The sequence below is a fragment of the Sciurus vulgaris genome (genome assembly GCF_902686455.1).
Source record: "Sciurus vulgaris genome assembly, chromosome: 18".
NCBI lineage: Eukaryota > Metazoa > Chordata > Mammalia > Rodentia > Sciuridae > Sciurus > Sciurus vulgaris.
Window position 1 is genome coordinate 8,309,239 of NC_136479.1, and position 22,717 is coordinate 8,331,955.

Genomic DNA, 22,717 nt, shown 5'->3' on the forward strand with positions numbered 1-22,717 from the left:
GAGTAATATTCCATTGTGTGTACATACCAAAATGTCTTTATCCATTCATCACTTGAAGGACATGTAGGTTGGTTCCACAATCTAGCTATTGTGAATTGAGCTGCTATGAACACTGATGAGGCTGCATCAAGGTAGTATGCTGTTTTTAAGTCCTTTGGGTATAAATGGAGGAGTGGGATAGCTGGGTCAAATGGTGGTTCCATTCCAAGTCTTCTGAGGAATCTCCATACTGCTTTCCAGAGTGGATGCACCAATTTGCAACTCTACCAGCAATGTATGAGTGTGTACCTTTTTCCCACATCCACGTCAACACTTATTGCTTGTGTTCTTGATAATAGCCATTCTAATTGGACTTAGACGAAATATTAGGGTGGTTTTAATTAGTATTTCTCTAATTAGTAGGGATGATCACTTTTTCATATATTTGTTGATCACCTGTATATCTTCTGTGACGTGTCTGCCCAGTTCCTTAGCCCATTTATTGATTAGGTTCTTTGTATTTTCGGTGGAAAGTTTTTTAAGTTCTTTATAAACTTTGGAGATTAGTGCTCTGTCTGAAGTCTGTGTGCAAAAGATTTTCTCCCACACTGTAGGCCTTTTCACATTATTGATTGTTTTCTTTGTTGAGAAAAAGCTTTTTAGTTTGAATCTATCCCATTTATTGATCCTTGCTTTTTTTTCTTGTGCTATGGGGGGGTCTTGTTAAGGAAGTCTGGTCCTAAACCAACATGATGGAGTTTTGGGCCTACTTTTTCTTTGGTTTGGTGAAGGGTCTCAGGTCTAATTCTTAGGTCCTTGATCCATTTTGAGTTGAGTTTTGTGCAGGGTGAGAGATGGGGGTTTAATTTCATTTTACTGCATATGGATTTCCAGTTTTCCCAGCACCATTTGTTGAAGAGGCTATCTTTTCTGCATTATAAATTTTTGGCACCTTTGTCTAATGTGGGATAACTATTCTTATGTGGGTATGTCCCCGTGCTTCTATCCTGTACCATTGGTTTACCTATCTATTTTGGTGCCAATACCATGCTGTTTTTGTTGCTATTGCAACAAAAGGTAGTTCCTCCCTCTGCTCACCTACATTGTTGGTTTTCATTTCCTTCTATGGAATATTTGCTGAGAATGTTCTGTAGTTTATGCTTTCTGTTTGTAAATTCTTTTAACTTTTGTTTATCATGGAAGGATTTTATTTTGTCTTCAAATCTAAAGGTTAGTTCTGCTGGGTATAGAATTCTTGGTTGGCAACCATGTTCTTTCAGAGCTTGAAATATGTTTTCCAGTCCCTTCTAGCTTTTAGGGTCTGGGCTGAGAAATCTGCTGATATCTGTATTGGTTTCCCCCTATATGTAATCTGCTACTTTTCTCTCGCAGCCTTCAAAATCCTATCTTTATTTTGTATGTTAGGCATTTTCATTAGAATGTGCCTTGGTGTGGATCTGTTGTGATTCTGTGCCCTTGGTGTTCTGTAAGCCTCTTGTATTTGATTTTCAATTTCTTTCTTCACATTTGGGAAATTTTCTGAGAGTATTTCATTGAATAGGTTGTTCATTCCTTTGGTTGGTATCTCTGTACCTTCATCAATTCCAATAATTCCTTTTTTTTTTTTTTTTTTTTTTTTTTGTGGTGCTGGTGATTGAACCCAGGGCTTTGTGCATGTAAGGCAAGCACTCTACCAACTGAGCTACATCCTCAGCCCCCAATAATTCTTAAATTTGGTCTTTTTATGATGTTCCATAGTTTTTGGAGGTTTCATTCATGATTTCTTATCATTTGCTCTGTTTGGTCAACTTTATTTTCAAGATTAAATATTTTGTCTTCATTGTCTGAGGTTTTGTCTTCCAAGTGGTCTGTTGGTGATGCTTTCCATTGAGTTTTTTATTTGGTTTATTGTTTGCTTCATTTCAAAGTTTTTTTTTTTTTTTTTTTTTGAGAATCTCTTTGTTGAAATGATCTTTTGCTTCATGTGGTTGCTCTTTCAACTGCTTATTGAAGTGATCATTCATTGCCTTCATCTGCTCTCTTATGTCATCCTTTGCTTCACGAGTTATTTTACTTATGTATATTCTGAACTCCTTTTCTGATATTTCTTCTACCATACTGTCACTGGTTTCTATTAATATGGCCTATAGGTTTGTTTGGAAAATTTTCTTCCTTGTTTTTTCATGTTGTTCACGTATCTTCCCCTCTTGGTAGTGTGATCTGGGGTATTGCAGTTTCCCCCCTACAGGCTTATAGTGACCCTGCAGGTTTTCAAAACCTCTTCTTTAAGGGAGAGTTTAGTACCAGTGCCCAGTACATTCAATATGCAGCCCTAAACCAAATAGCCCCTATGAAGACATTAACAATATTGTCATAATAAACAGAATGGGTTTAATTATTATCTACAGTATAACAAACAGATTTGCACTAAGGTCTGCAGTTTCTAATGGAGGACAAAGAGGATGGGGAGAGGTGTAGGATGTAGCTGTTAATGGGATAAGAAAACAGTGTATGGAAATTCTAGATTATAGAAGGAGTGAAAGTGTAATCAAAAGAAGTTGATTGTTAGCATGAGGAAAGGGAGAAAGAGACTGAGGAAAATAGAGCAAGAAAAGTAAAGAAATAAAGACTTAAAATTTTTCAAAAAGGAGGAAAAAAGAAAGTCTACACTATAACAGTCATATAGTATTCAAACCTCCCAGTCTTCAGTAGCCTGATGCATGAGAGGTACCTGATATGAGCTTCCATTCTCCAGCAGGTGTCTCAGGATGGGATTTGCCCCACCTAAAGGTGGGAGCTACCGCTTCCAGGATAATCCAGGATGGCCGTCCTGGCTTCCAAATGTGTTGGAAAATGGGGAGCTGCAGCTCAGGGTGTGGGTGTGGTTGGCCACGAGTCCTGGAGGTGTGGTGTGTTGGTTGGGCAGGGGTCCTGAAGGCAGGGAGTGGTCATTCGGTCTAAGGGGTCCTGGAAGCAGGGCTCAGTCAGTCTGCCCCGGGTTCCTTCAGGTCCTGGCTGTTGTCTCAACATGGCGGCAGCCACATGTAACCAAAACTGCAGGTTCCCTGACGGTGGACTTCCAGGCAACAGCAGGCAGCTGGCGATCCACTGGTGGTCTGTGGTTGATCAGCTGCTCTCTACTTATGGACGATCAGCAGGTGGACCTCGGGAAGTGGGTGATGGGTAGGTGAAAGGCAGGCAATAGGCAGGCAAATGGCGGGTGATAGGTGCCAGTCATTGAGCATTCTGCACTCAAAAAGTAGTCTGTATGCTGTCAGCCATCAGGTGATCGCAGTGGACAAATGAGGTAAGCAGCAGGGGGTGGATAAGCAGCAAAGACCACCTCACCAAGAAATAGATATCCTCTGCTTGAAACCCAAGTTACGGAGCCACGAGGAACGCAACCTCCCTCTGGTCTGCCATCTTGGATCAGAGGACTCTCTTAATATACTACTGAGGCTTTACTGTGTAGTGCTGTTGATGTGAAAAAGGTTATGTGATTTTAATAAAAGGCAAAAATTGATAAGGCCTAATCTGATGATCTTTATGAAGGAGAAAATAGGGGCTGGGTGTATAGTTGAGTAGTTGTGCACTTGCCTTGCATATTTGAAGCCCTGGTTTCAACCCCAAGTACTGGGGGAATAAAAGGAAAAAACAATAACTAGGTTGTTTTCCACAGGTTCATGTTTATAAGTGAATACTTATTAAATACCATTTTTAAAGTTTGTGGACCTGGTGCTTTGGTATACACCTTTAGTCCCCGCTGCAGGAATCCAAGGCAGGAGGATCAAAAGTTTGAGGTCGGGGGCTGGAGAGATAGCTCAGTCCGTAGAGTGCTTGCCTTGTAAGCACAAGGTCCTGGGTTCGAACCCCAGCTCCCCCCCCAAAAAAAAAAAAAAAAAAAGTTTGAGGTCAGCCTCATCAACTTAGTTAGACTCTGTCTCTAAAAATTAAAGCACCTGGAATGTAGCTTAGTGGTAATGCGCCCTGGGTTCAATCCCAGTGTCTATCCCACCCCCAAAATCTTTGTGAAAAGCATTTCACTGAGGATACAATGATGCATCTCTGCTCTCAGAGCTCATGAATAGAAGTGCACTTGTAATAGGAAATTTAGATAAGGAAGTAGTCCGCTTGGGGAAGACATTTTTGAAGAGGTGGTCTATAAACTTGACCATTAAAGGAATGTAGAGTAGGGGGAAGTATTAATGTGTGACAGTTTTGATGAGTTTAGAAAAAAAGGAAGATTTGGTCACCTCCAAGAAAAGCAAAATATTATCTAAGAAAGATAATGCAATCGTGATATTGTCTGGTTTTTATAAAAAGCATTTACCATAACAAGTATTGATTTTTCTGAAAGTATAAGAGCTGTAACAAGCATGTAATGTGTAGAAAAGAACTAAATCATCATTTGTAATTGGATTTATTCCATAGTATCAGTGGTAGTTGGTCATCGGACTCCCATACAAATATTCTTATCTGCGAATGCTCAAGTATTTGCATATAACTTACATCTTCCTGTACTTTAAATCACCTCCAGAATTTTTATTTAATACTACGTAAATGCTGGATATATAGTTGTCTGCTCACATTCTACACACATCAATTTTATTTCTATTTTTCTATCCATGATTTGTTGAAACTATGGATGTAGAACCTACAGATATGGAGGACAGACTGTATTTAGATGGAGCTAAAATTTGTAACTTAAGAAATATGAATGTGAACATATTTAAAAACATTTAAAAAATAAGTTAAAATTAATTAAAAATGTTTGTCATTGGTTGTTAAGGTGTGCTAGCAAATAAATGCTCTATTTTTTAGTACCTGGATTTAATGCAGGGGCACTAAACCACATCACTAGCCCTGTTTTTTGTATTTTATTTAGAGACAGGGTCTTACTGAGTTTCTTGGGGCTTCTCTAAGTTGCTGAGGCTGATTTTTGAACTTGCAACCCTCTTGCCTCAGCCTCCTGAACCACTGGGATCACAGATGTGTGCGACTGTGCACCACCATGCCCAGCCTACAAATGCTTTACTTTGTTATAAGCATTTTATGATTCATTTTGTACTATTACATTGATAAAACTTAGCAAAAGAAAAGGCACAGTTCTGCCAGTGTTCAGGTCACACTGATGCTGCTGCTCTGTAGACCACACTCAGTGTAGAACGAAATGATCTATGCTTGTGAGAATAGGAATAAGCCACGCTCGTGAATGCCTCCTGGCACAAGTTGACCCCTAAAAGGAGCTTTGTCATTTCGTTGACTATCACATACCTATTAGTGTAGTCCTATCTCTTGATAATGCTTTCTGTAGTTAGATTAGTTCGGTTTTTTAAACTTTTACTTTTCAAAAAGGTGAAAATTTGGTTCAGTAGATTTTTAAAAATTTGGAGAATATTTGCCCTTCATTATAAGTGATGTATTAAAGTATCAACTGCATAAGAAGCATTTCTAGAGAAAAAAATGTTTTATATGAGAAAACCCAGAAGGAATGATGGGGAAACCCAATTCCATTGTAAGTACTACAGTTTCCAAGTATATAAGGAAAAAAAGGAAATGACTAAAAAAAAGTAAACAAACCCAGAATCATAATGTTCTACTTTTAATACTCAGGTGTTCATAGCTGGATATTTGTGAAAAGCACAATTAAGAAGTTTGATCTAGTTGTAACCTATGCATATACATTCTGTTACGTACACATGCAGCTTGCATAAAAATTGACCATGAAGCTAGCCTGAACAAATATTGCAAATTCATATTATTTCACAGGTGATTTATTCTTTTATCACAGTCAAGTAAGGTAACTTTCAGTGACAAAAATTTCACTAGGAACTGTGCAATTGCTTGGAAATTAATCAGTATTTTTCCAAATAGTCCACAGATCAAAGAAGAAATTATAATGCAAATTAGGAAATATTTTGAAAAAAATGATTGAGATAGGATTCATCAAAAATATGAGCTTGGAGGAAAATTGACAGCTTTAAATACATATTTCCAAAAAAAAGGAAAAAGATCTGAGTTTTCATCTCAAACTGGAATAAAAATAGCAAATCAAGCACAGAAAGATGATGTGAAAGGAAATGATAATAATACCAAGTAATGGTGAAGTGAAACACTGTTATGTGCAATAGCAGGCTAACAAAGACAGAGGTAAGCACTTTGAAAATGTTGATGAAATTGCTAAATTTTAATAAGAATAATCAAGAAAAAAAAAAGAGCATCACCAGTATCAAGAATGAGAAGAGAGATGGTACAACAGTTTGCAAATGTAATGAGAATATCACAAAGAATTTTGTTCTGATAAATTTGAAATGAAAAAAAAAAACAACTAAAATTAACACAGAGGGATATAGAAAATTTGAATGTCCTATATCTACTTTGAAAACTGAGGGGACTGGGGATGTAGCTCAGTTGGTAGAGTGTTTGCCTAACATGCACAATGCCCTGGTTCAATTTCCAGCACCACCAAAGGAGGAAAAAAAAAAAATTAAAATCCTTTATCTCTAAGTTAACTCTAGGTCTGTATGGCACTTAGAGCTGAATTATTCTTAACTTAAGGAAGAATTTAATTAATTAAATTTAACAACAAACTGTTCAGAGAACAGAAAAAGACTTTCTAGTTTGTTTTGTGAGGGTCAGCATAACTTTGATACCAAAACCTGATGAAGAAAAACAATAGCCAGGCATCGTGATGCATCCTGTAATCCCAGTGACTCTGGCTAATGCAAGAAAATCACCGAGTTCCAGACCAGTCTTGGCAACTTAGTGACTCCCAGTCAAAAAAATAAAAAAAGAAGAGCTGTGGGTAGAGCTCATTGGGGGAGCACCCCTGAGTTCAGTCCCTAGTGGCACCATACACACATAGTAGATTATTGCCAGGTACAACGTAAGGTTAATTTTATGGAATTTTCCATTTAAAATCTTCAGTCCAAGGATAAGAAAGGGAGTGAATGTGTTTGAAATTTCCTGAACTTTTTAAAAAGGTGTCTCTGAAAAAACCACAGATAATATTAGTTTATGATAGAGGACAAAAGGTTTTCTTCTAAATTAGGAGCAAAATAACCACTCTTGCCACTTGTTTTCAATATTGTACCAGATAGAACAGTTAGTCATGAGTTTTTTTGTGGTGGGGAAGCGGGTGAACTGGGGATTGAACTCAGGCATTCAATCACTGAACCACATCCCAGCCCTGTTCTGTATTTTATTTAGAGACAGGGTCTTACTGAGTTGCTTAGCACCTTGCTTTTTGCCAAGGGTGGCTTTGAACTTGTGATCCTCCTGCCTTAGCCTCCTGAGCTGCCACCATGCCCCGCAGTTATGAAAATTTAATACAAGCATTGGAAAGGAGGAAATTAAACTTTGTCTACATAGATATGTAAAAAATTTCAGTGAGTCCATAAAATACTATTGGGGATAGAGCAAGTTAAACAAAGTTGCTGGACAAGACAATCAGAGTAGAAAAATCTATCATTATTGCATATACTAAGCATATACTCGTATTCTACTTACAGTAATCCAATAATGATTTTTTGACTTCATTATTGGAAAGAACTACATCGAAAGTGAAGAAGCATCTATCTTCAGTTTTTCAACTTATATGGTTGGAATATTACATTGTATTATGTATTATACATAATATTACACTTATATTAAATATATGTTTTTCAGCTTATATAGTGGGTTTATGAAGGTGTGAAATGTGTTTTCTATTTACAAGTGGTTTATCAGAATATCACATTTTGAATCAGGACCATCTGTACAATGAATAAATGACATTAAAACAGTTAAATTTATAAAACTACTAAAAGGAAATATAAAACATTCTGAATACTATAAATGTTACTGACATTAAAATTTAAAAAAAATGAATGATATCCCATATTTATAGATTAGCAGACTAGATAGTACTGAGATAACTATATTCCCTTATAAGTATTGAACATTAATCCTTATCAGATTCTTAGTTTGCGAATATTTTCGCCCATTCCGTATCTTGTCACGTCACTCTTATTGGTTGTTTGCTTCTTTGAAGCTTTTTGATTGATGTAATGCCATTTGTCTCTTTGTGCTTTTGTTGTCTGTGTTTGGGATCATAGTTTTAAAAAAAATCATTGCTTGGACCAATACCATGGAGTTTCCCCGTTTTTTTTTCCCAAGTAGCTTTACAGTTTGAGGTCTTAAGGCCCCACACCCATGCTGGGTTGACAGCAGAGTCTCTACCACAGCTGGAGTCACTCCTTTGTTTCTTGAAGAGGTCTTGATAACTTTCCCACACTGACCTTGAACTTGTGATTCTCCTTCAGCCTCACAAATAGTTGGGATTATAGGGATTCGCCATCACACTTGACACATTTAACTCTTTAATAAATCTGTTGTACAATGATTTATCTATGTGGTATGAGAAGGTAGTATAATTTTTCTGCATGTGGATGTCTGCTTTTGTCAATGCTTCTTGAAGAGATTGCACTTTCCTCATTGTGTTATTGGCATTTTGTCAAAATCACTTTACTGTCTGTGCGGATTTATTTTGGTGTTTTCATTCCATTTCATTGGTCTATATATCTTCTTCATTTTAGTGCCATACTGGTTTGATTACTATAGCTTTGTAGTATATTTTGAAATTATTGTGATGCCTTCAGCTTTTTTGTGTGTGTGTAGGATTGTTTTGAGTATTCAAGTATTGCACATGAATGATGCACTTTAGGATTTAAAAAATATTTCCATGAAAAAAATATCAGTGGAACTTTTAAAAGGCTTGCATTGAATCGGTAGATCACTTTGGATGATAATTTTAACATTTGTTATTCCCAGAATGTATAAGGAAAATGTTGGGGAGGATGTGACAACAGGGAACCCTTGAACACCATTGGTGAGACTATAAATTGGTTTAGCCATTATAGAAAGAAATATGAAATTTCCTCAAAAAAATCAAAAGTAGAACTACTATATTATCTTTATAATACCACTAATTGGTATACATCCAAAGGATATGAAATCCTAATGTCAAAAAGAAATAACCGTACTTCTATGTTCATTACAGCATTAACAATAGACAAAATGTGGAATCAACTTAAGTGTCCATCAATAGATGAATGGAGAAAGAAAATTTGAGCCAGCTGTGGTGGTAAATGCTGTAATTCAGCTACTTGGGAGGCTGAAATAGGAGGATCACAAGTTTGAAGCCAGTGCTGGTAATTTAGAACCCATCTCAGAAAATAAAAAGGACTGGAAATATTGCTCAATTTTAGAGAACCACTAGGTTCAATGCTAAGTACTGGAAGAAAAGAGACAGAAAGAAAGAAAATTTGGGTGATATCTGTGTATTATGTTTATCATATAAAGACATATAAACAAATATAATGCATGTATACACACACACACATATAAGAGTTGTAGAAGGAAATCTTGTTATTTGTGACAATATGTATGAACCTGTAGGATCTTTTGTTAAGTGAAATAAGCCAGACATAGACAAATACTGCATGATCTAACTTACATGTGGACTCAAAGTGTCTGACTCATAAGAATGAAGAGCCAGGTTATGAGGGGTAGGAGAAAGTTAGATGATATGGGTAAAAAGATAGTATCATTAAATGTAGGAGGAATAAGTTCAAAGGCTAGGTACAGGGGCATGCAAATGTCCCAGTTTCTTTGGAGGCTAAGGCAGGAATTCACTTACAGTTTGAGACTAGTCTGGGAAACATAGCTAGACAATGTCTCAAGAAAGAAAGAAAGAAAGGAATTTCAAGATGTGTTGTATAACATGATGGTATTCAGTTAAAAACAATGTATACTTGGGAAAAATTTAAACAAAGACAGTTAATATTAAAATTCACAAACAGCAAAAAATGGAAATAAAAATATAATACTTAAATATTTAAATAAAAATATAATAAATTGATCTACAAATTTAATATAGTTCTTTGTTCTTTTTCCTTTTGCGATTCTGAGGATTGAACCCTGGGCCCCAAACATGCCAAATAAGCAAGCTCTATATAACTAAACTTTTTATTTTCTTTTTGAGACAGGGTCTCACTAAATTGCTGGGTCTGGCTTTTAAATTTCCATCTGCCTGCCTCACCCTCCCAAGTAGCTGGGATTACAGCTATGCACCTGACCTTAGTACACTAATTATCAAAATCCCAGCTGTCTTTGTGGAAATTGATAATCTGGTTCCAAATTTCTTATGGGAACTCAAAACAATTTTCAAAAAGAATAAGAAGTTAGAGGTCACAGACATCCTGAAGTCAAAACTTACCACACAGCTTCAGAAACCAAGACTGACCTTATACTAACTTGGTTAGATAGCTTATGGGATAGATTTGAGAATTCAGAAACAAATTTGCACATTTATGGACAATTGGTCTTTGTGCAAGAGTATCAAATCAGTTCCATTGGGGAAGGAAAGCCCTTTCCCAGTTGTGCTGGAACAACTTGATGGCCACTTTGCAAAAGAATGAATGTGGACCACTACCTCACACCATATACAAAATTAACTCAAAATGCATAACAGATCTGTACATAAGAACTAAAAGTATTAAAACCTTGAGGGGCTGGGGTTGTGGCTCAGTGATAGAGTGCTTGCCTTGCATGTGTGGGGCACTGGGTTCCATCCTCAGCACCACATAAATCAAGGGATTGTGTCCATCTACAACTACAAAAAAAAATTGAAAAAAAAAAAAAACCTTTAAAATTGGTAAATTATTGTGATCTTGGATTAAACTGATTTTTTTAGATGTGACACCAAAAAAAGATGAACTTCTATTAAAGTTTCAGAGTTTAGTTCTTCAAAGCATACCATCACAGAATTGAAAAGGCAACTGATAGAATGGGAGGGAAAGCTTGTAAGTCATCTGAGATGGTAACATAAAACACTCCTACAAATCAATAATAAGAAGGGCAAGTAACACGATTTTTAAATGTGCAAAAGAATCTGAGTAGTTGTTTATCTAAAAAAGATGTACAAGTCAGCAAGAAATATGTGAAGAAATGCTCAACATCTGTTATGGTTTGGATCTTAAACATCCATCAGTGGCCATATTGCAAAAGTCTTGGTCTCCAGCCCGTGGTGCTATCCGGAGGTGGTGGAACTTTTAGGGTCTAGTGGGGTGTAGAGGAAGGAATTTAAGTCATTAGCATGTGCCACTGAAAGGGTTATTGGGACCCTAGCCTCCTTCTGTCTCTTCCTTTCTTGATGTCATGAGGTGAGCACTTTGCTCCACCATGTACTCCCTGCCTTGATGTTCTGCCTTGGTACCAGATCAAAAACAGTGGAGCCAAACAGCCATGAACTGGGACCACTGAAGCCGTGAGCCAAGATAAAATCTTTCTTCCTTTTAAGTTGTTTATGTGAGGTATTTTGTCTCAAAGACAAAGCTAACAGCATCAGTAGCCTTTAGAGAAACGCAAGTCATAATGACAATGAGACCCACATCACTTTTACTAGGATGGCTATACTAAGAAAGATAATTTTGGGTGAAGAGATGTTGAAGCTGGAAACTTTGTTCACTGCTGTTGTAACTGTAAATTGATCCAAGTGCTTGGAAAAACAGTCTGGGAGTTCTCAAAAGGCTAAATGTAGAGGTGCCATGGATTGAACAGTTCAACCATTAGTAGGTAAGTGGTTAATAAGTTATCGCAGGATTGGGTCTGCTATAAAAGCCTGTCTGGCTAGGTCTCCCTGTGCTCCCTGTCTCTTGTCATTTAAGGACCTGCAGCATTTTGGGATTTTGCCAGTATAAGGACCTTTTTTTTTTTTTTTTTTTTTTTTTTTTGGTGGTGCTGGGGATCGAACCCACTCTGTGCCTGCAAGGCAAGCACTTTACCAACTGAGCTATCTCCCCAGCCCCAGTACAAGGACTCTTGACCTTGTATCATAACTGAGCCAAAATAAACTTGATTATAGTTTGTGCAGTCTGTGGTTTGTTGTTGTTATCAGCAGAAAATAGAACTAAGAGAATATATAAATTATAAAGTATAATAATATACTAAAAATCTTTAACCAAACCAGCTGAATACTACCAATCACTTGAATTTGCCTTCTCGTTTCTCCATACCATGCTTCCTATACCTCTTCGCCATCCTGACACATATCTGAGTTTTAGGTGTGTTGTGTTGATCTTTTATGAAGAGTAATTTCATTATAAATATCACATATAAACAAATATAGTTTAATTTTATTTTAGAGTTGAGTATAGTTTTCTAATAATTGTTCTTCATAATTATTTTCAAAACTCATCTGGGTGGTTGTGTATAGTAATAATTGATTCATTTTTCATGACATTGTACTAATCCATTGAATTAATGTGCCAAAGTTTATCTGGTCGTGTCTAAAGTTTGATTCCATAATTTACAGTTTTTGTTGTTGTTCTTATTGTTGCTGCTGTTGATTTTTGCCCCTTATAGTACCAGGGATTGAACCCAGGGGTGTTCTGCAACTGAACTAACTCCCCTACTTCTTTTTATTTTTTATTTTGAGACTGGGTCTTGCTAAGTTGCCCAGGCTGACCTCCAACTCATGATTCTCCTGCCTCAGCTTCCTGAGTTGCTGGGATCACAGGTGTGCAAACCACACCCAACTGAACATTTTTGTGTTAAAGTACATAAGTATAAGCATTTGTTGTGTGGGTTTGTTGGGTATCAATAAGGTATAAAATGCTCATCTTTTCAAGGCTCAGTGAAGTTAAATATTGGTAACTGCCAGAATGGATAGCTGAATCATTTTCTGAAGTAGTTTTTTTTTTTTTTTTTTTTTTTTTCCAATTTATAAACAATGTGTAAGAGTTACTACTCATTCTACCCTCTTGAGCTTTGGGTATTAACCATATTGGATTTTACCAGTTTATCTATTTGGATATAAAATCTTATCAGTCTTAATTTGCCTTTCCCTAGTTAGTGGCATGTCTTCATTTGTTTTTGTCTATATATGTATGTATTTCTATAAAACTTCCTGCTGTGTCTTGCTCATTTTATCTTGAGTTGTCTTTTGTCACTTATTGTTTGTTTAGCAAACAAATAAACCCAGGGCCTAGCACATGCTAGAAAAATCTTGAACTGTATCCCTACCCTTTTTATTTTATTTTGAGACAGGGTCTTGCTAAGTTGCTAAGTCTGGCCTCAAGTTTGTGATCCTCCTGTCTCAACCTACTGTGTTGCCACGATTACAGGTATGCACCAACACACTGGTTGTCATTAATTTTTATCTACCCCACAACCCCACCCAGGGCCTCACTCATTAGGCAGGTGCTCTAGTACTGAGCAACCATCCACCCACAGCCCTCTCATTTATTTTTAAAGAGTACTTAATATTATGAACAGGAAGTATAGGTATCTTTGCTCAGTTTTTGGTTTCTCTTTGCTCTTCCTAACTTCGGTATTATTGTCAAATCTCTCTCTTTCTCTCAAACCTTAATTGTTTATCTTACCTCGTGATGACATGTGAGATATTGAGGCCTGCTGTTGGTACAGAAGCATTTTACTTATCTAGTTTATCTGAGGATATATTCCTATATACCATGGCTGTGCAATGACAAAAATATACAGTAGTAATGCAGAATATCTGCTTAAGATCAAAGTTCATAAACATCATGAAATAATCATTAATGTGTTTTTACTTGATAGTTGATCAAATTTAGGGCACTGAGGAGAGGTAATTTACTTGGAAAATTTTGTGCATGAGAATGCTCATGGAAGACAAGTAAAACTGCCAGTAAAAGGCTCAGTGAAGTTAAATATTGGTAACTGCCAGAATGGATATTTTTACCTATTATATAACAGTTTAGTAAAGTCAGCTTATTGCTGGGAGAATAAGAAGCAGCTACTTGGTCTAATTGGGCATCACTAGAGTTTCTGATTCCTTTTAGTCAGGTCAAATCCCTTCCTGTCACATAAGCCACATTTTCACAGAGATCTTTAGAATTAGGATACTTCCTGTGGTACTTGGTGTAAAAGATAAATTTCCCATATTTTTCCCTCAAGTTTAAAAGGTTTGTCTCTTAGTTTAAATCCTTAATCATCTAACAATTCATTGTAGCATGTAGAAGGAGGAAAGGATCTAGTTTCATTCCCCCCCCCTTAGATGTGTAATTCTTTTGCTATATCTTGTTTTTTTGTTTTTGTTTTGAAATTGGGAATTGAATCTGTGCTTTACCACTGAGCTGCATCCCAACCGTTCTTTATTTTGAGATAGTGTCTCACTAAGTTGCTGAAGAACTTGCTAAATTAATGTGATCCAAAGACCCCTACCATAATCCTAATAAGCTTTTCTCCTTGTCAGCAGGATTGTTATAAAGAATGTCAACAGGATTTTTGCAGATAGCTCATTGTTAATTGAAGCTTCCCCTTTCTTGTAAAAGCTCAGTTTGCAATCAAGCTTGTTGCTGGGTAAAAATTACTATTTGTTTTCCTTGGTAGAAACTTGTGAAACCTCTGTCCAGCCAAGAATATGGAACAAAAAGTAACTGTTATGTAACCACCCACTGAGTATAGATGCCAAAGAATATCCAGGCCAGGGTCCAAAGATTTTTCAGAAGTAGCCTCTCTGGACCACTGTAGCATAATTAAATCCACTTCCTGAAAATCCTTGGGTGTCCAGCCTCATTTGTCCTGCCTCACAGTTCCTGAGTCTGGCAGCAAACTTGTGATCCTCCTGCCTCAGCCTTCTGAGTTTCTGGGATTACAGATGTGTGCCACTGATTCAGCTTCACCATTCATTTAAAATTTTAAAAACATGAAGTAATATTAATTTGTTTTATCTGCTGAATATACTGTTATTTTTACCTTTTAACATTTTTGTATCAGTTTGCTTTTTTTAAGCTGTCTTTTGTAAAACAATAAGAATACTTTAACCATGATTTTAAGTAAAATTTAATCCATTTACATTTATTAGAAATAAGTCTTAATTTATCTTTGATTTTTATGGCTTGTGAGTTTTTTCAATTGTTATTACATTATTTTCTCTATATTACTTAATACAATAGTGCCATTATTTTCTCTATATTATTTAATACAATAGTACTATTTATTTATTTATTCATTTATTTGTTTTATGAAGGCATAGACAGTAGTTTTTTAGGAAAGTTGATCTCTCTGTTCATGGGAGAATGGGGGCAATCCCAGGAGATGCCTTTAGGATAAAACTAGGAATGCTTGCTCTCTCCAGAGGAAGAGTTAGCAGCCCCCATGGTGTGGGGCCTCAATATTTTCGAGAGACAGTTGTTTTAGAGTCTGGACTAGAAGTTGGATGCAGGGGGAACTACACAGTATCATGCCAGTTTTTCTTGGGCTTGAGCATTGCCCTCATGTTAAAAGGGTCTGGGCAAAGGGCATGTGGATCAGGAGTTGGCATTTGTTCCTCAGTGCTTTTTGTATCTCAGTGGTTAGTGAGTATGTCCTTTAAGACTCAGTATCTTTTTTCTTATTCCCAAATTCCTAATCCATTTGTACCTCCATGACTTTTATCCCTTAATCTTAAGGGTTGGTGAGGGGTGAAGATTCATCTACTGTGGTGCTTCAGACTGGCATGGGACAATGACCCTGCCTAGTTAGAGATCAAAGTCTCATCTTGACTCATCTAAAGGAGGTAGACATTGGTCTCAGCTGTGTGAATGGATTGGAATAATCTGGAAAATATAAACCCTGTCTCAAAATAAAAAATAAAAAGGACCTATGGTATAGCTCAGTGATAGAGTGTCCCTGGGGTTAGTCCCCTAAAAGCATTCTTTATCAACATTTTACTAATGATTGGGGTCAAGAGGAAAACAGTATCATATATGACTATATCCTTATCTGAAAAAAAGAAAGCTACCTTTTCCTTACTTCCAACTTTATCCTTTTTAGCATCTTTGTTCATTTAATTTGGAATTTTCTGCCCCAGATTTTACCTTACTTTTATATTACATACACATTTAAGAATAACTTTGGCTATATTTAATTCTGCTGTAGAGCCAAGTCTACAATTATTTTGATGTATGTTTTAAGTGGCTTCAGAGCAAACTGTCAGATTTTCTTTTCTTTTTCTGAAATGTTGTACATAACAAAGTGCACAAATCCTCATTGTATAGTTTGATAATTTTCACGAACTGAACACATTCATAAAACCAGCACCTGTATCAACAAACAGATATGCCCAAAACTCACAGAAGTCTAGCTGGTTCTCTTTCTAGTTGATATTCACTTTGATCTTTAACACAGTATAGTAGTTGGTTTTGATCTTGGTTAAAATGGAATTGAACTTTAATCATGGTTAAAGTATTCTTATTGTTTTACAAAAGACAGTTTTAAAAAAGCAAACTGATACAAAAATGTTAAAAGGTAAAAAGTAACAGTATATTCAGAAGATAAAACAAATTAATATTCTGGTCTAGTTCATTTAAACTGTGGGCTTTTGAAACTCATACTGTTGTATATAATGAAAAATCAATTGTTGTTGATTGCATTTCCTTGTGCAGCTATCCTGTACTTTATTATTCCAGTCTACTACTGATTGACATGTGGATTCTTTCTGCTTATGGTATGATATAATGTTGCCAAAGAAAATTCTTGTACTTGTGTTTTGGACAGTAGGAAAATATCGAAATTACTCTTTGTTTTCATTGACAGATGAAAATGAATATAATTATTTAAATCTGAAAGATGGTCTTAATATTATTTTAATATTATAAATTAATTTAGTGGTGAAATGCATTTAAATATGATATCTTAAATTCTAGGATATGAAAGATGGCAAGTCCAGATAGAAGTAAACGGAAAATATTAAAAGCCAAAAAAACAATGCCTTCAAGTTGCCGGAAGCAAGTAGAGATCCTGAATAAGTCTAAGAATGTTGAAGCTCTGAGAACAGCAGCAGTTGGGAGTAAGGTTCCAAGTGGTAGTCAGAATTTAAGTACTGAGCTCATAACTAGCAAGTGTAAACATTCTGAAAATGTTGATTCCTCATTCAATTCTAACAAAAATTCAGTATTCTCACAGAAGAGTATCGTGGTTACTAAGAATTTAATAAAACCAGTAGAAGAAATTGTTGATTCAGATACAAGATTGGAATACATTGATGAACAAGTTGTGTGTCGTTACCAAAAGCCAAGAAAAACATTAGATTCTCCCAGCAAATTGTTTATACAAAGGGCAGAAGATTCCCAGAACATTTCTGAAACTCATCTGGAATATCAGACAAAAGTAAAAGAATCCTTTTTTGAACACGAAGAGAATTGTAATCTAAAACCCGTTTATTGCACACCCATCATATTGAGTGGTATAGTTCAGAATACCTTGAATGGAAAGAGAATCGATAAGATGGTTTCCAATTTAGAAGCAAACTCCAATTCAGAGTCACTTGATAGAAGGCAAAATGACATTTTAAATCCAAACTCACATTTTGTGCCTGTTGAGAAAACATCTAGTTTGGTGAATTTAGTTAATTCCTCCAGCTATACTGCTAACATTTTGAAAACAGAAGAATCCTGTAGAACCTGTCATTTCAGCATTTCAAATTGTGAAAGTACAGACTCAAAGTGGCAGTCATTACTCAGCACTGATGGTAATAACAGTAAGTATATATTTTTTCATCTTTTATAAAAATTAAATCACTTTGGGGAATTTTAAAACTTCAAATATACAGTGAGATTTTATAAACTGAAAAAATAAATAATGACCATAATTATTTCAGAGTATCTTGTTTAGGAACTATTTTTGGTAGGGAGGAGAATGCGTTTTGTTAAAAGAGAATATTGCAACAAATCTAGCCCTGCAGTTGGTAACTGGTTTTATTGGCAGCAGTCAGGACCAAAAATGTTTCTAGAAAGCTCTTTCCCACTACATGGTACATTATATTTATAGCCAAAGAAAAGAAAGTGACATGCAGAAAAGGAAGTGTGGGGTATACGGACAATCCGATGTGATTGGTTATAGCTCACTTCCAGTTTTGATCTGGTGGCCACTTCTGATTTTCTTACAGTTACTTTTTATAAGAGTAGGTTGTAGAGTATTCAACATACAAGTTAGGTTGTAGTTCACTGCACATCCAAAAATGTTCAGGTTATGCTTAAGTATGCGAGTGGCTCTAGAGCAGACTCGATTCATTTTAACTGTATATACCACATCAAGAAGGAAGTTATTTCTGACAAAGAAGGAATTAATCACTTTCCTAAGAGAGCAAACAATCTCAAAAGGTGACTTAGGGCAGTTGTTTGGTTCATTTGTTATTTTAAAGTTTTGTTTATTAGAAAGAGTGGATTTTCAAAATTGTTGGTAAATCCATTTATTTCCATGGACCTGGCCTATAAATCACCTGGTAGGCATAAGATGATAGATAACATTATATACACAAACATATATGCTTGTGTCTGTGTGTAGAGAGAGAAGAGAAATACCAAATAATTAACAAATGAAGTTCTAGGTTATAAAATTATTCAAATAGCAAAAGTAAATTTGAATATTTATGTTGGTTATTGAAATAGAAGAAAATACTTCACAGAATTTTGGGGTTTTGTCTAGACTACAGAGTAAAAATTTAAGGGACTGGGGAGACAGCTCAGTCGATAGAGTGCTTGCCTTGTAAGCACAAGGCCCTGGGTTCGATCCCCAGCACCAAAAAAAAAAAAAAAAATTAACAGGATTAATTTAAAATTGATTAAAAATGACCACTTTTCACCTGTTAAAAATATGTTGCCTTAAGTAACTGTCTATAAAAGTAATGTAGGATCACTGAAGTAACTAGAGAATTAAATGCTGTAGTGTGTGGTTGTTTTTTGTTGGTATATGTGTATTACATAAGACTGGATCAGCAGCACATCTGAGATCAGATTTATCAAAATAGTGTTTTTTTTAAAACAAGTTTATGGAAACATTTTTATGCAATCAAAATTTTCTTAAAAACCTTGTCATGTTTTAGTTTTTCCATTTGCTTAGTGTGTCCTTAAATTAGGGAATTCCCATTTCCTTCTCAAGGAAGAATATTTTTATTTCTAATCTTTTTTGTTTTCTCAAGGCCATAATCAAAAGAAGAGAACGCTTTCAGAAAACAAAGAAAATGTTAAACGCATGAAAACTTCAGAGCCAATTAATGAAAATATTTGTGTAGCTCTGGAAAAGCAAACAGCAGTACTGGAACAGGTAAAATATTGGGGTTTAAATATTTGCCTCAAAAACTTATACTTTTGATTAGTTAAAAAAATGTTAAAAGTTAACTTGTTTCTACAGTGAAATCATACAGATGATTTTCACTTGATGCAAAGCTGATAAAATCAAATTATCTAACAGATTAATTGTTTACATTACCAAAATATCTCTAGGTTCTTGAAAATGGAGAAATCATGTAGGTAGTCTTGCTGTAGAAAGGAAAAAAAAAAATTTTTTTTCAACCTTACAATTAGATCTGTATGAGTTAGATATTGGACAGTTTTGAACTTTGCTAAATAATACAGTCACTTTTCTGCTGGTTATGGGGTTCTTTGGTGTACAGGTAGTTGTTTATAGACCTCATCATAATTGTTCAGTTTTATAGATTCAAATAGTCCAGAAGTTCATTGCAAAGTTCTTCTGAATTCAAGTCTACTTACCCAAATTTCCAAAGTAACATGGGTATGCTGCAATATCTGACATTTTGCTTAATAGTATCATTAAATATACTTCTTGCTTTTCATTTTTGCCCCATTTCATCCCATTGTTCTGTAGCCTTCATACATGTATGATCAACTCTGAAATGAAGTTTATTGAGCTTTAATTCTAGTAGAAAGGCTATAATCAGATCTGGCTTTGCTGTTTCACCATCACTGCATCCCATCATGATAAGAAAGTATATGGTAGAGCAGATGTCTCTTAGCCACAATGGACCAGAATTTCCCACACCAAATGATTGTATATGTTTCAGGAAAAAACAAAAACAATAAGCACTACTGTGTTCTAAAACAGACAATTATAATTATATAGTTATATGTCCCATGAACTTGTATTACCTATTAAAGGAAAACTTCTTTAAAAGATTCATGCAGAGTCATCTTCAAAGGTAAGTCAACAGTTTTCCTCTTTCTACCTCCTGTTTTCTTCCAAGAAGACCAAAGTAAACACTAATAAAAAATATGTAATAGCTGGGTGAGGTGGCCCACTCCTATAATCTCAGCTACTTGGGAGTCTGAAGCAGGAGGATCACAAGTTTGAGGCCAGTGTGGACAATGTAGCAAGACCATCTCAAAAAAACAAAACAAAACAAAACAAAAACCAACAACCCATGAATATACCTTAGTGTGAAAGCACCTTTGTGTTCAAGCCCCAGTATCACCAAAAGAAAAAGAAAAAAAGTAATTATTCTATTGCTGGCAGGGAAGGGGCAGTCAAGCCCAAGAACCATGTTATCAAGAAAAAGGTTGAGGATTCCCAGTGAGTAGTGGCTGCATTCAGAAACAAGGTATGATATGGACATAAATGCACAAAATTTACCCTAGACTTTGAACATTTTAATTTTGCTGACATAGAAAAATCAGGGTTTTCAGTACTATTGTCTACCTCACAAAATAATGCAAAATAATTCTTTGCAGTGAGTTTAAGGAATAGTTTCTTGTACATTCTCCAGAGACAACTTGAATATTAGCTAATTCTTTTTTCCTATATCTAAGCAGCTAGCTTTTCCCTCATGTGTAATTCCTATCCAAACATCTCTCTTTGTAAACAATATCTCTTTATCTTGTTTGAATCTCAAATCAAATGTAAGTCCCTCCCATTCTGACATTCTTCTTCCCTATTGAGAGAGTCCTAGTGCTATTGTCTCTTGAGATTCCAGAAGGATCTTAACCTAGCTAACTCGAGTTAGGTTAGTGATTTGCAAGGGTTTTTCCTCCAAAGTTCAGGTTATTAACTGTACCTACCATCTTAGAAAGCTGGGACAGATTATCAGTTTATAGTTTCTACAAACTTGAGACCAGTTTGGCTGTCTTCTGCAAATCAAAGCTAGACTTCCATCATATTCCATAATGTTGGGTACATTACCATTGGGAAAAGATATTTAAGAGTTTTTTTTTATGGAATCCGTTGTGCCTTTCTTCTGTATAATAAACATTATCACTAAGTGAGGACAAATGGAATCACCCCTTGGTTGGCACTTAGTCCAAAATACTCAAGTTTAAGGGTCTACCTCTATCTGAATCATCAGGAGTATTTATTTATAGTTTTTTTGAGCTCAATAATAGTTGAAGATTACTGTTTTAGTCTACTGTTTTCTTAGACTTAACCATTAAGAATCATTGCTGGTGCCTGTTAATGTACAACTTTGCAGGCCCCTTTCCTGGAGATTCTGTTTGTTGGATCCAGGATGAGGCCGAGTAGTTTGTGATTTTAACATATATTCCATTTGATTCTTCCTTTCCAAGGAAGTTTTTGAGAAACACATATTCAAAGCATTTAGATGTGTTTCTCCAACATTTATCTGAGCATGAGCTTCATATATTACCCCAGCAAGTGAACTGGCAAGCACACAGTGATCCATAAAACCCACACATGGGTAGCAGGTAAAGGCTGTCCGTAAAAATAGTATGTGTTTCTGAGCATTTTTTAAATAATAATTTTTTTAATAATATTTTGAGTGATACATGTGTGTATAGACATATATATGTGTCTGTGTGTGTGTATAAATATGTGTGTGTGTGTTAAATAAGCACTACAGAAAAGATTAAGTAGATATAGACAATGTTGACTAATAACAATTGGAAACAAAAAGGAAAAACCTTGGAAATAATCAAATAAAATTATAGGCTGTAACTAATCATCAGGTGATATCAATATAAAAGAGTTCAACATGGGAACTGTGTGTTCCAATTTTGAGCACCATGTAGCAAGATATTGGGGGCAAGATATAATTATCACTAATAAGCACTTTAAATGTATCATGACTAGTGTCTTTATTAAGAGAGATTATATATTTTGTTATAAAATTTGTTTACAGAATATACACTGAAAAATTAGTGTTTCTGTATGTATGGCTCAGCAGAACTGTGCAGATCAGTGGGCACTGAGATTAATTGTGCTTCCTGAAAATGGGCCAGTCTTTTTTTTTTTAAATGTGCAGATAATGAAGTGCATTAATCTCATGTAATAGCTACTACAATCTGTTAGAATAGCATTCATTTTGCCAGATAGTGTTAGTCACTGCATATTTTTTGTCCCTGGCTTTTTTCAATTTTAATGTAACAAATCTACCCCCTAAAATGTTATGCAAATAATAGTAATTGTCTTGGATATTTCTCTCATATCAATTATGTGTTTTACATCTTATAGAAGTCTTTCACATGTTACCTTATAAAATCCTGTAAGTATTCTTCATTCAGCAATCATTTTACTATGTCCTCTACCCATTGTGGACAGAGAAAACAAAGCCCAGAGGTGGTATGACTTGTCAAAGGCCATATAGCTTGTTAATGGCAGGGTCAAGTCTCAAACTTGAACAATTCGTTCCATATCTACTATAGACCACCAAATATTTTCACCAGGCTCTGGTTTTAAGATAAATAGAGCTGCTTTTTATGAACTATGAACTTGTAAGTTTTGATAATTGAAAATATAAATGGAATATAGCCTTGTAATTGTTTCTACAATGTATATTATGGAATAATAATCAACTGGAATCATAAGAAACTAAAATTAGTAATTTGAGAATAAATTTAATTTCTAACATGTCTTTATAGTTACATATTAGATGTGTTCTTTTTTAAAATTATAGTTGTACCTGACAGTAGAATGCTGGATATGTTGTATT

General features: G+C 35.4%; 1 protein-coding gene across 10 annotated transcripts in view; it reads left to right on the forward strand.

Annotated features, from left to right (window-relative positions):
* The window catches only part of ATF7IP2 (activating transcription factor 7 interacting protein 2), a 61,563-nt gene that overhangs the window by 3,913 nt on the left and 34,933 nt on the right, over window positions 1-22,717 (forward strand). For 3 of the 10 annotated variants that reach the window (XM_079121608.1, XM_079121611.1, XM_079121610.1), the window contains exons 2-3: window positions 16,689-17,521; window positions 18,962-19,086. In XM_079121608.1, the coding sequence (XP_078977734.1) occupies window positions 16,699-17,521; window positions 18,962-19,086 (948 nt within the window). In that variant the 5' untranslated portion in view covers window positions 16,689-16,698. Of the gene's footprint in view, window positions 1-9,956; window positions 11,596-13,068; window positions 13,146-16,688; window positions 17,522-18,961; window positions 19,087-20,292; window positions 20,378-22,717 lie in introns of those variants that run through there. The other 7 variants (XM_079121604.1, XM_079121605.1, XM_079121603.1 and 4 more) reach the window with 7 other exon arrangements.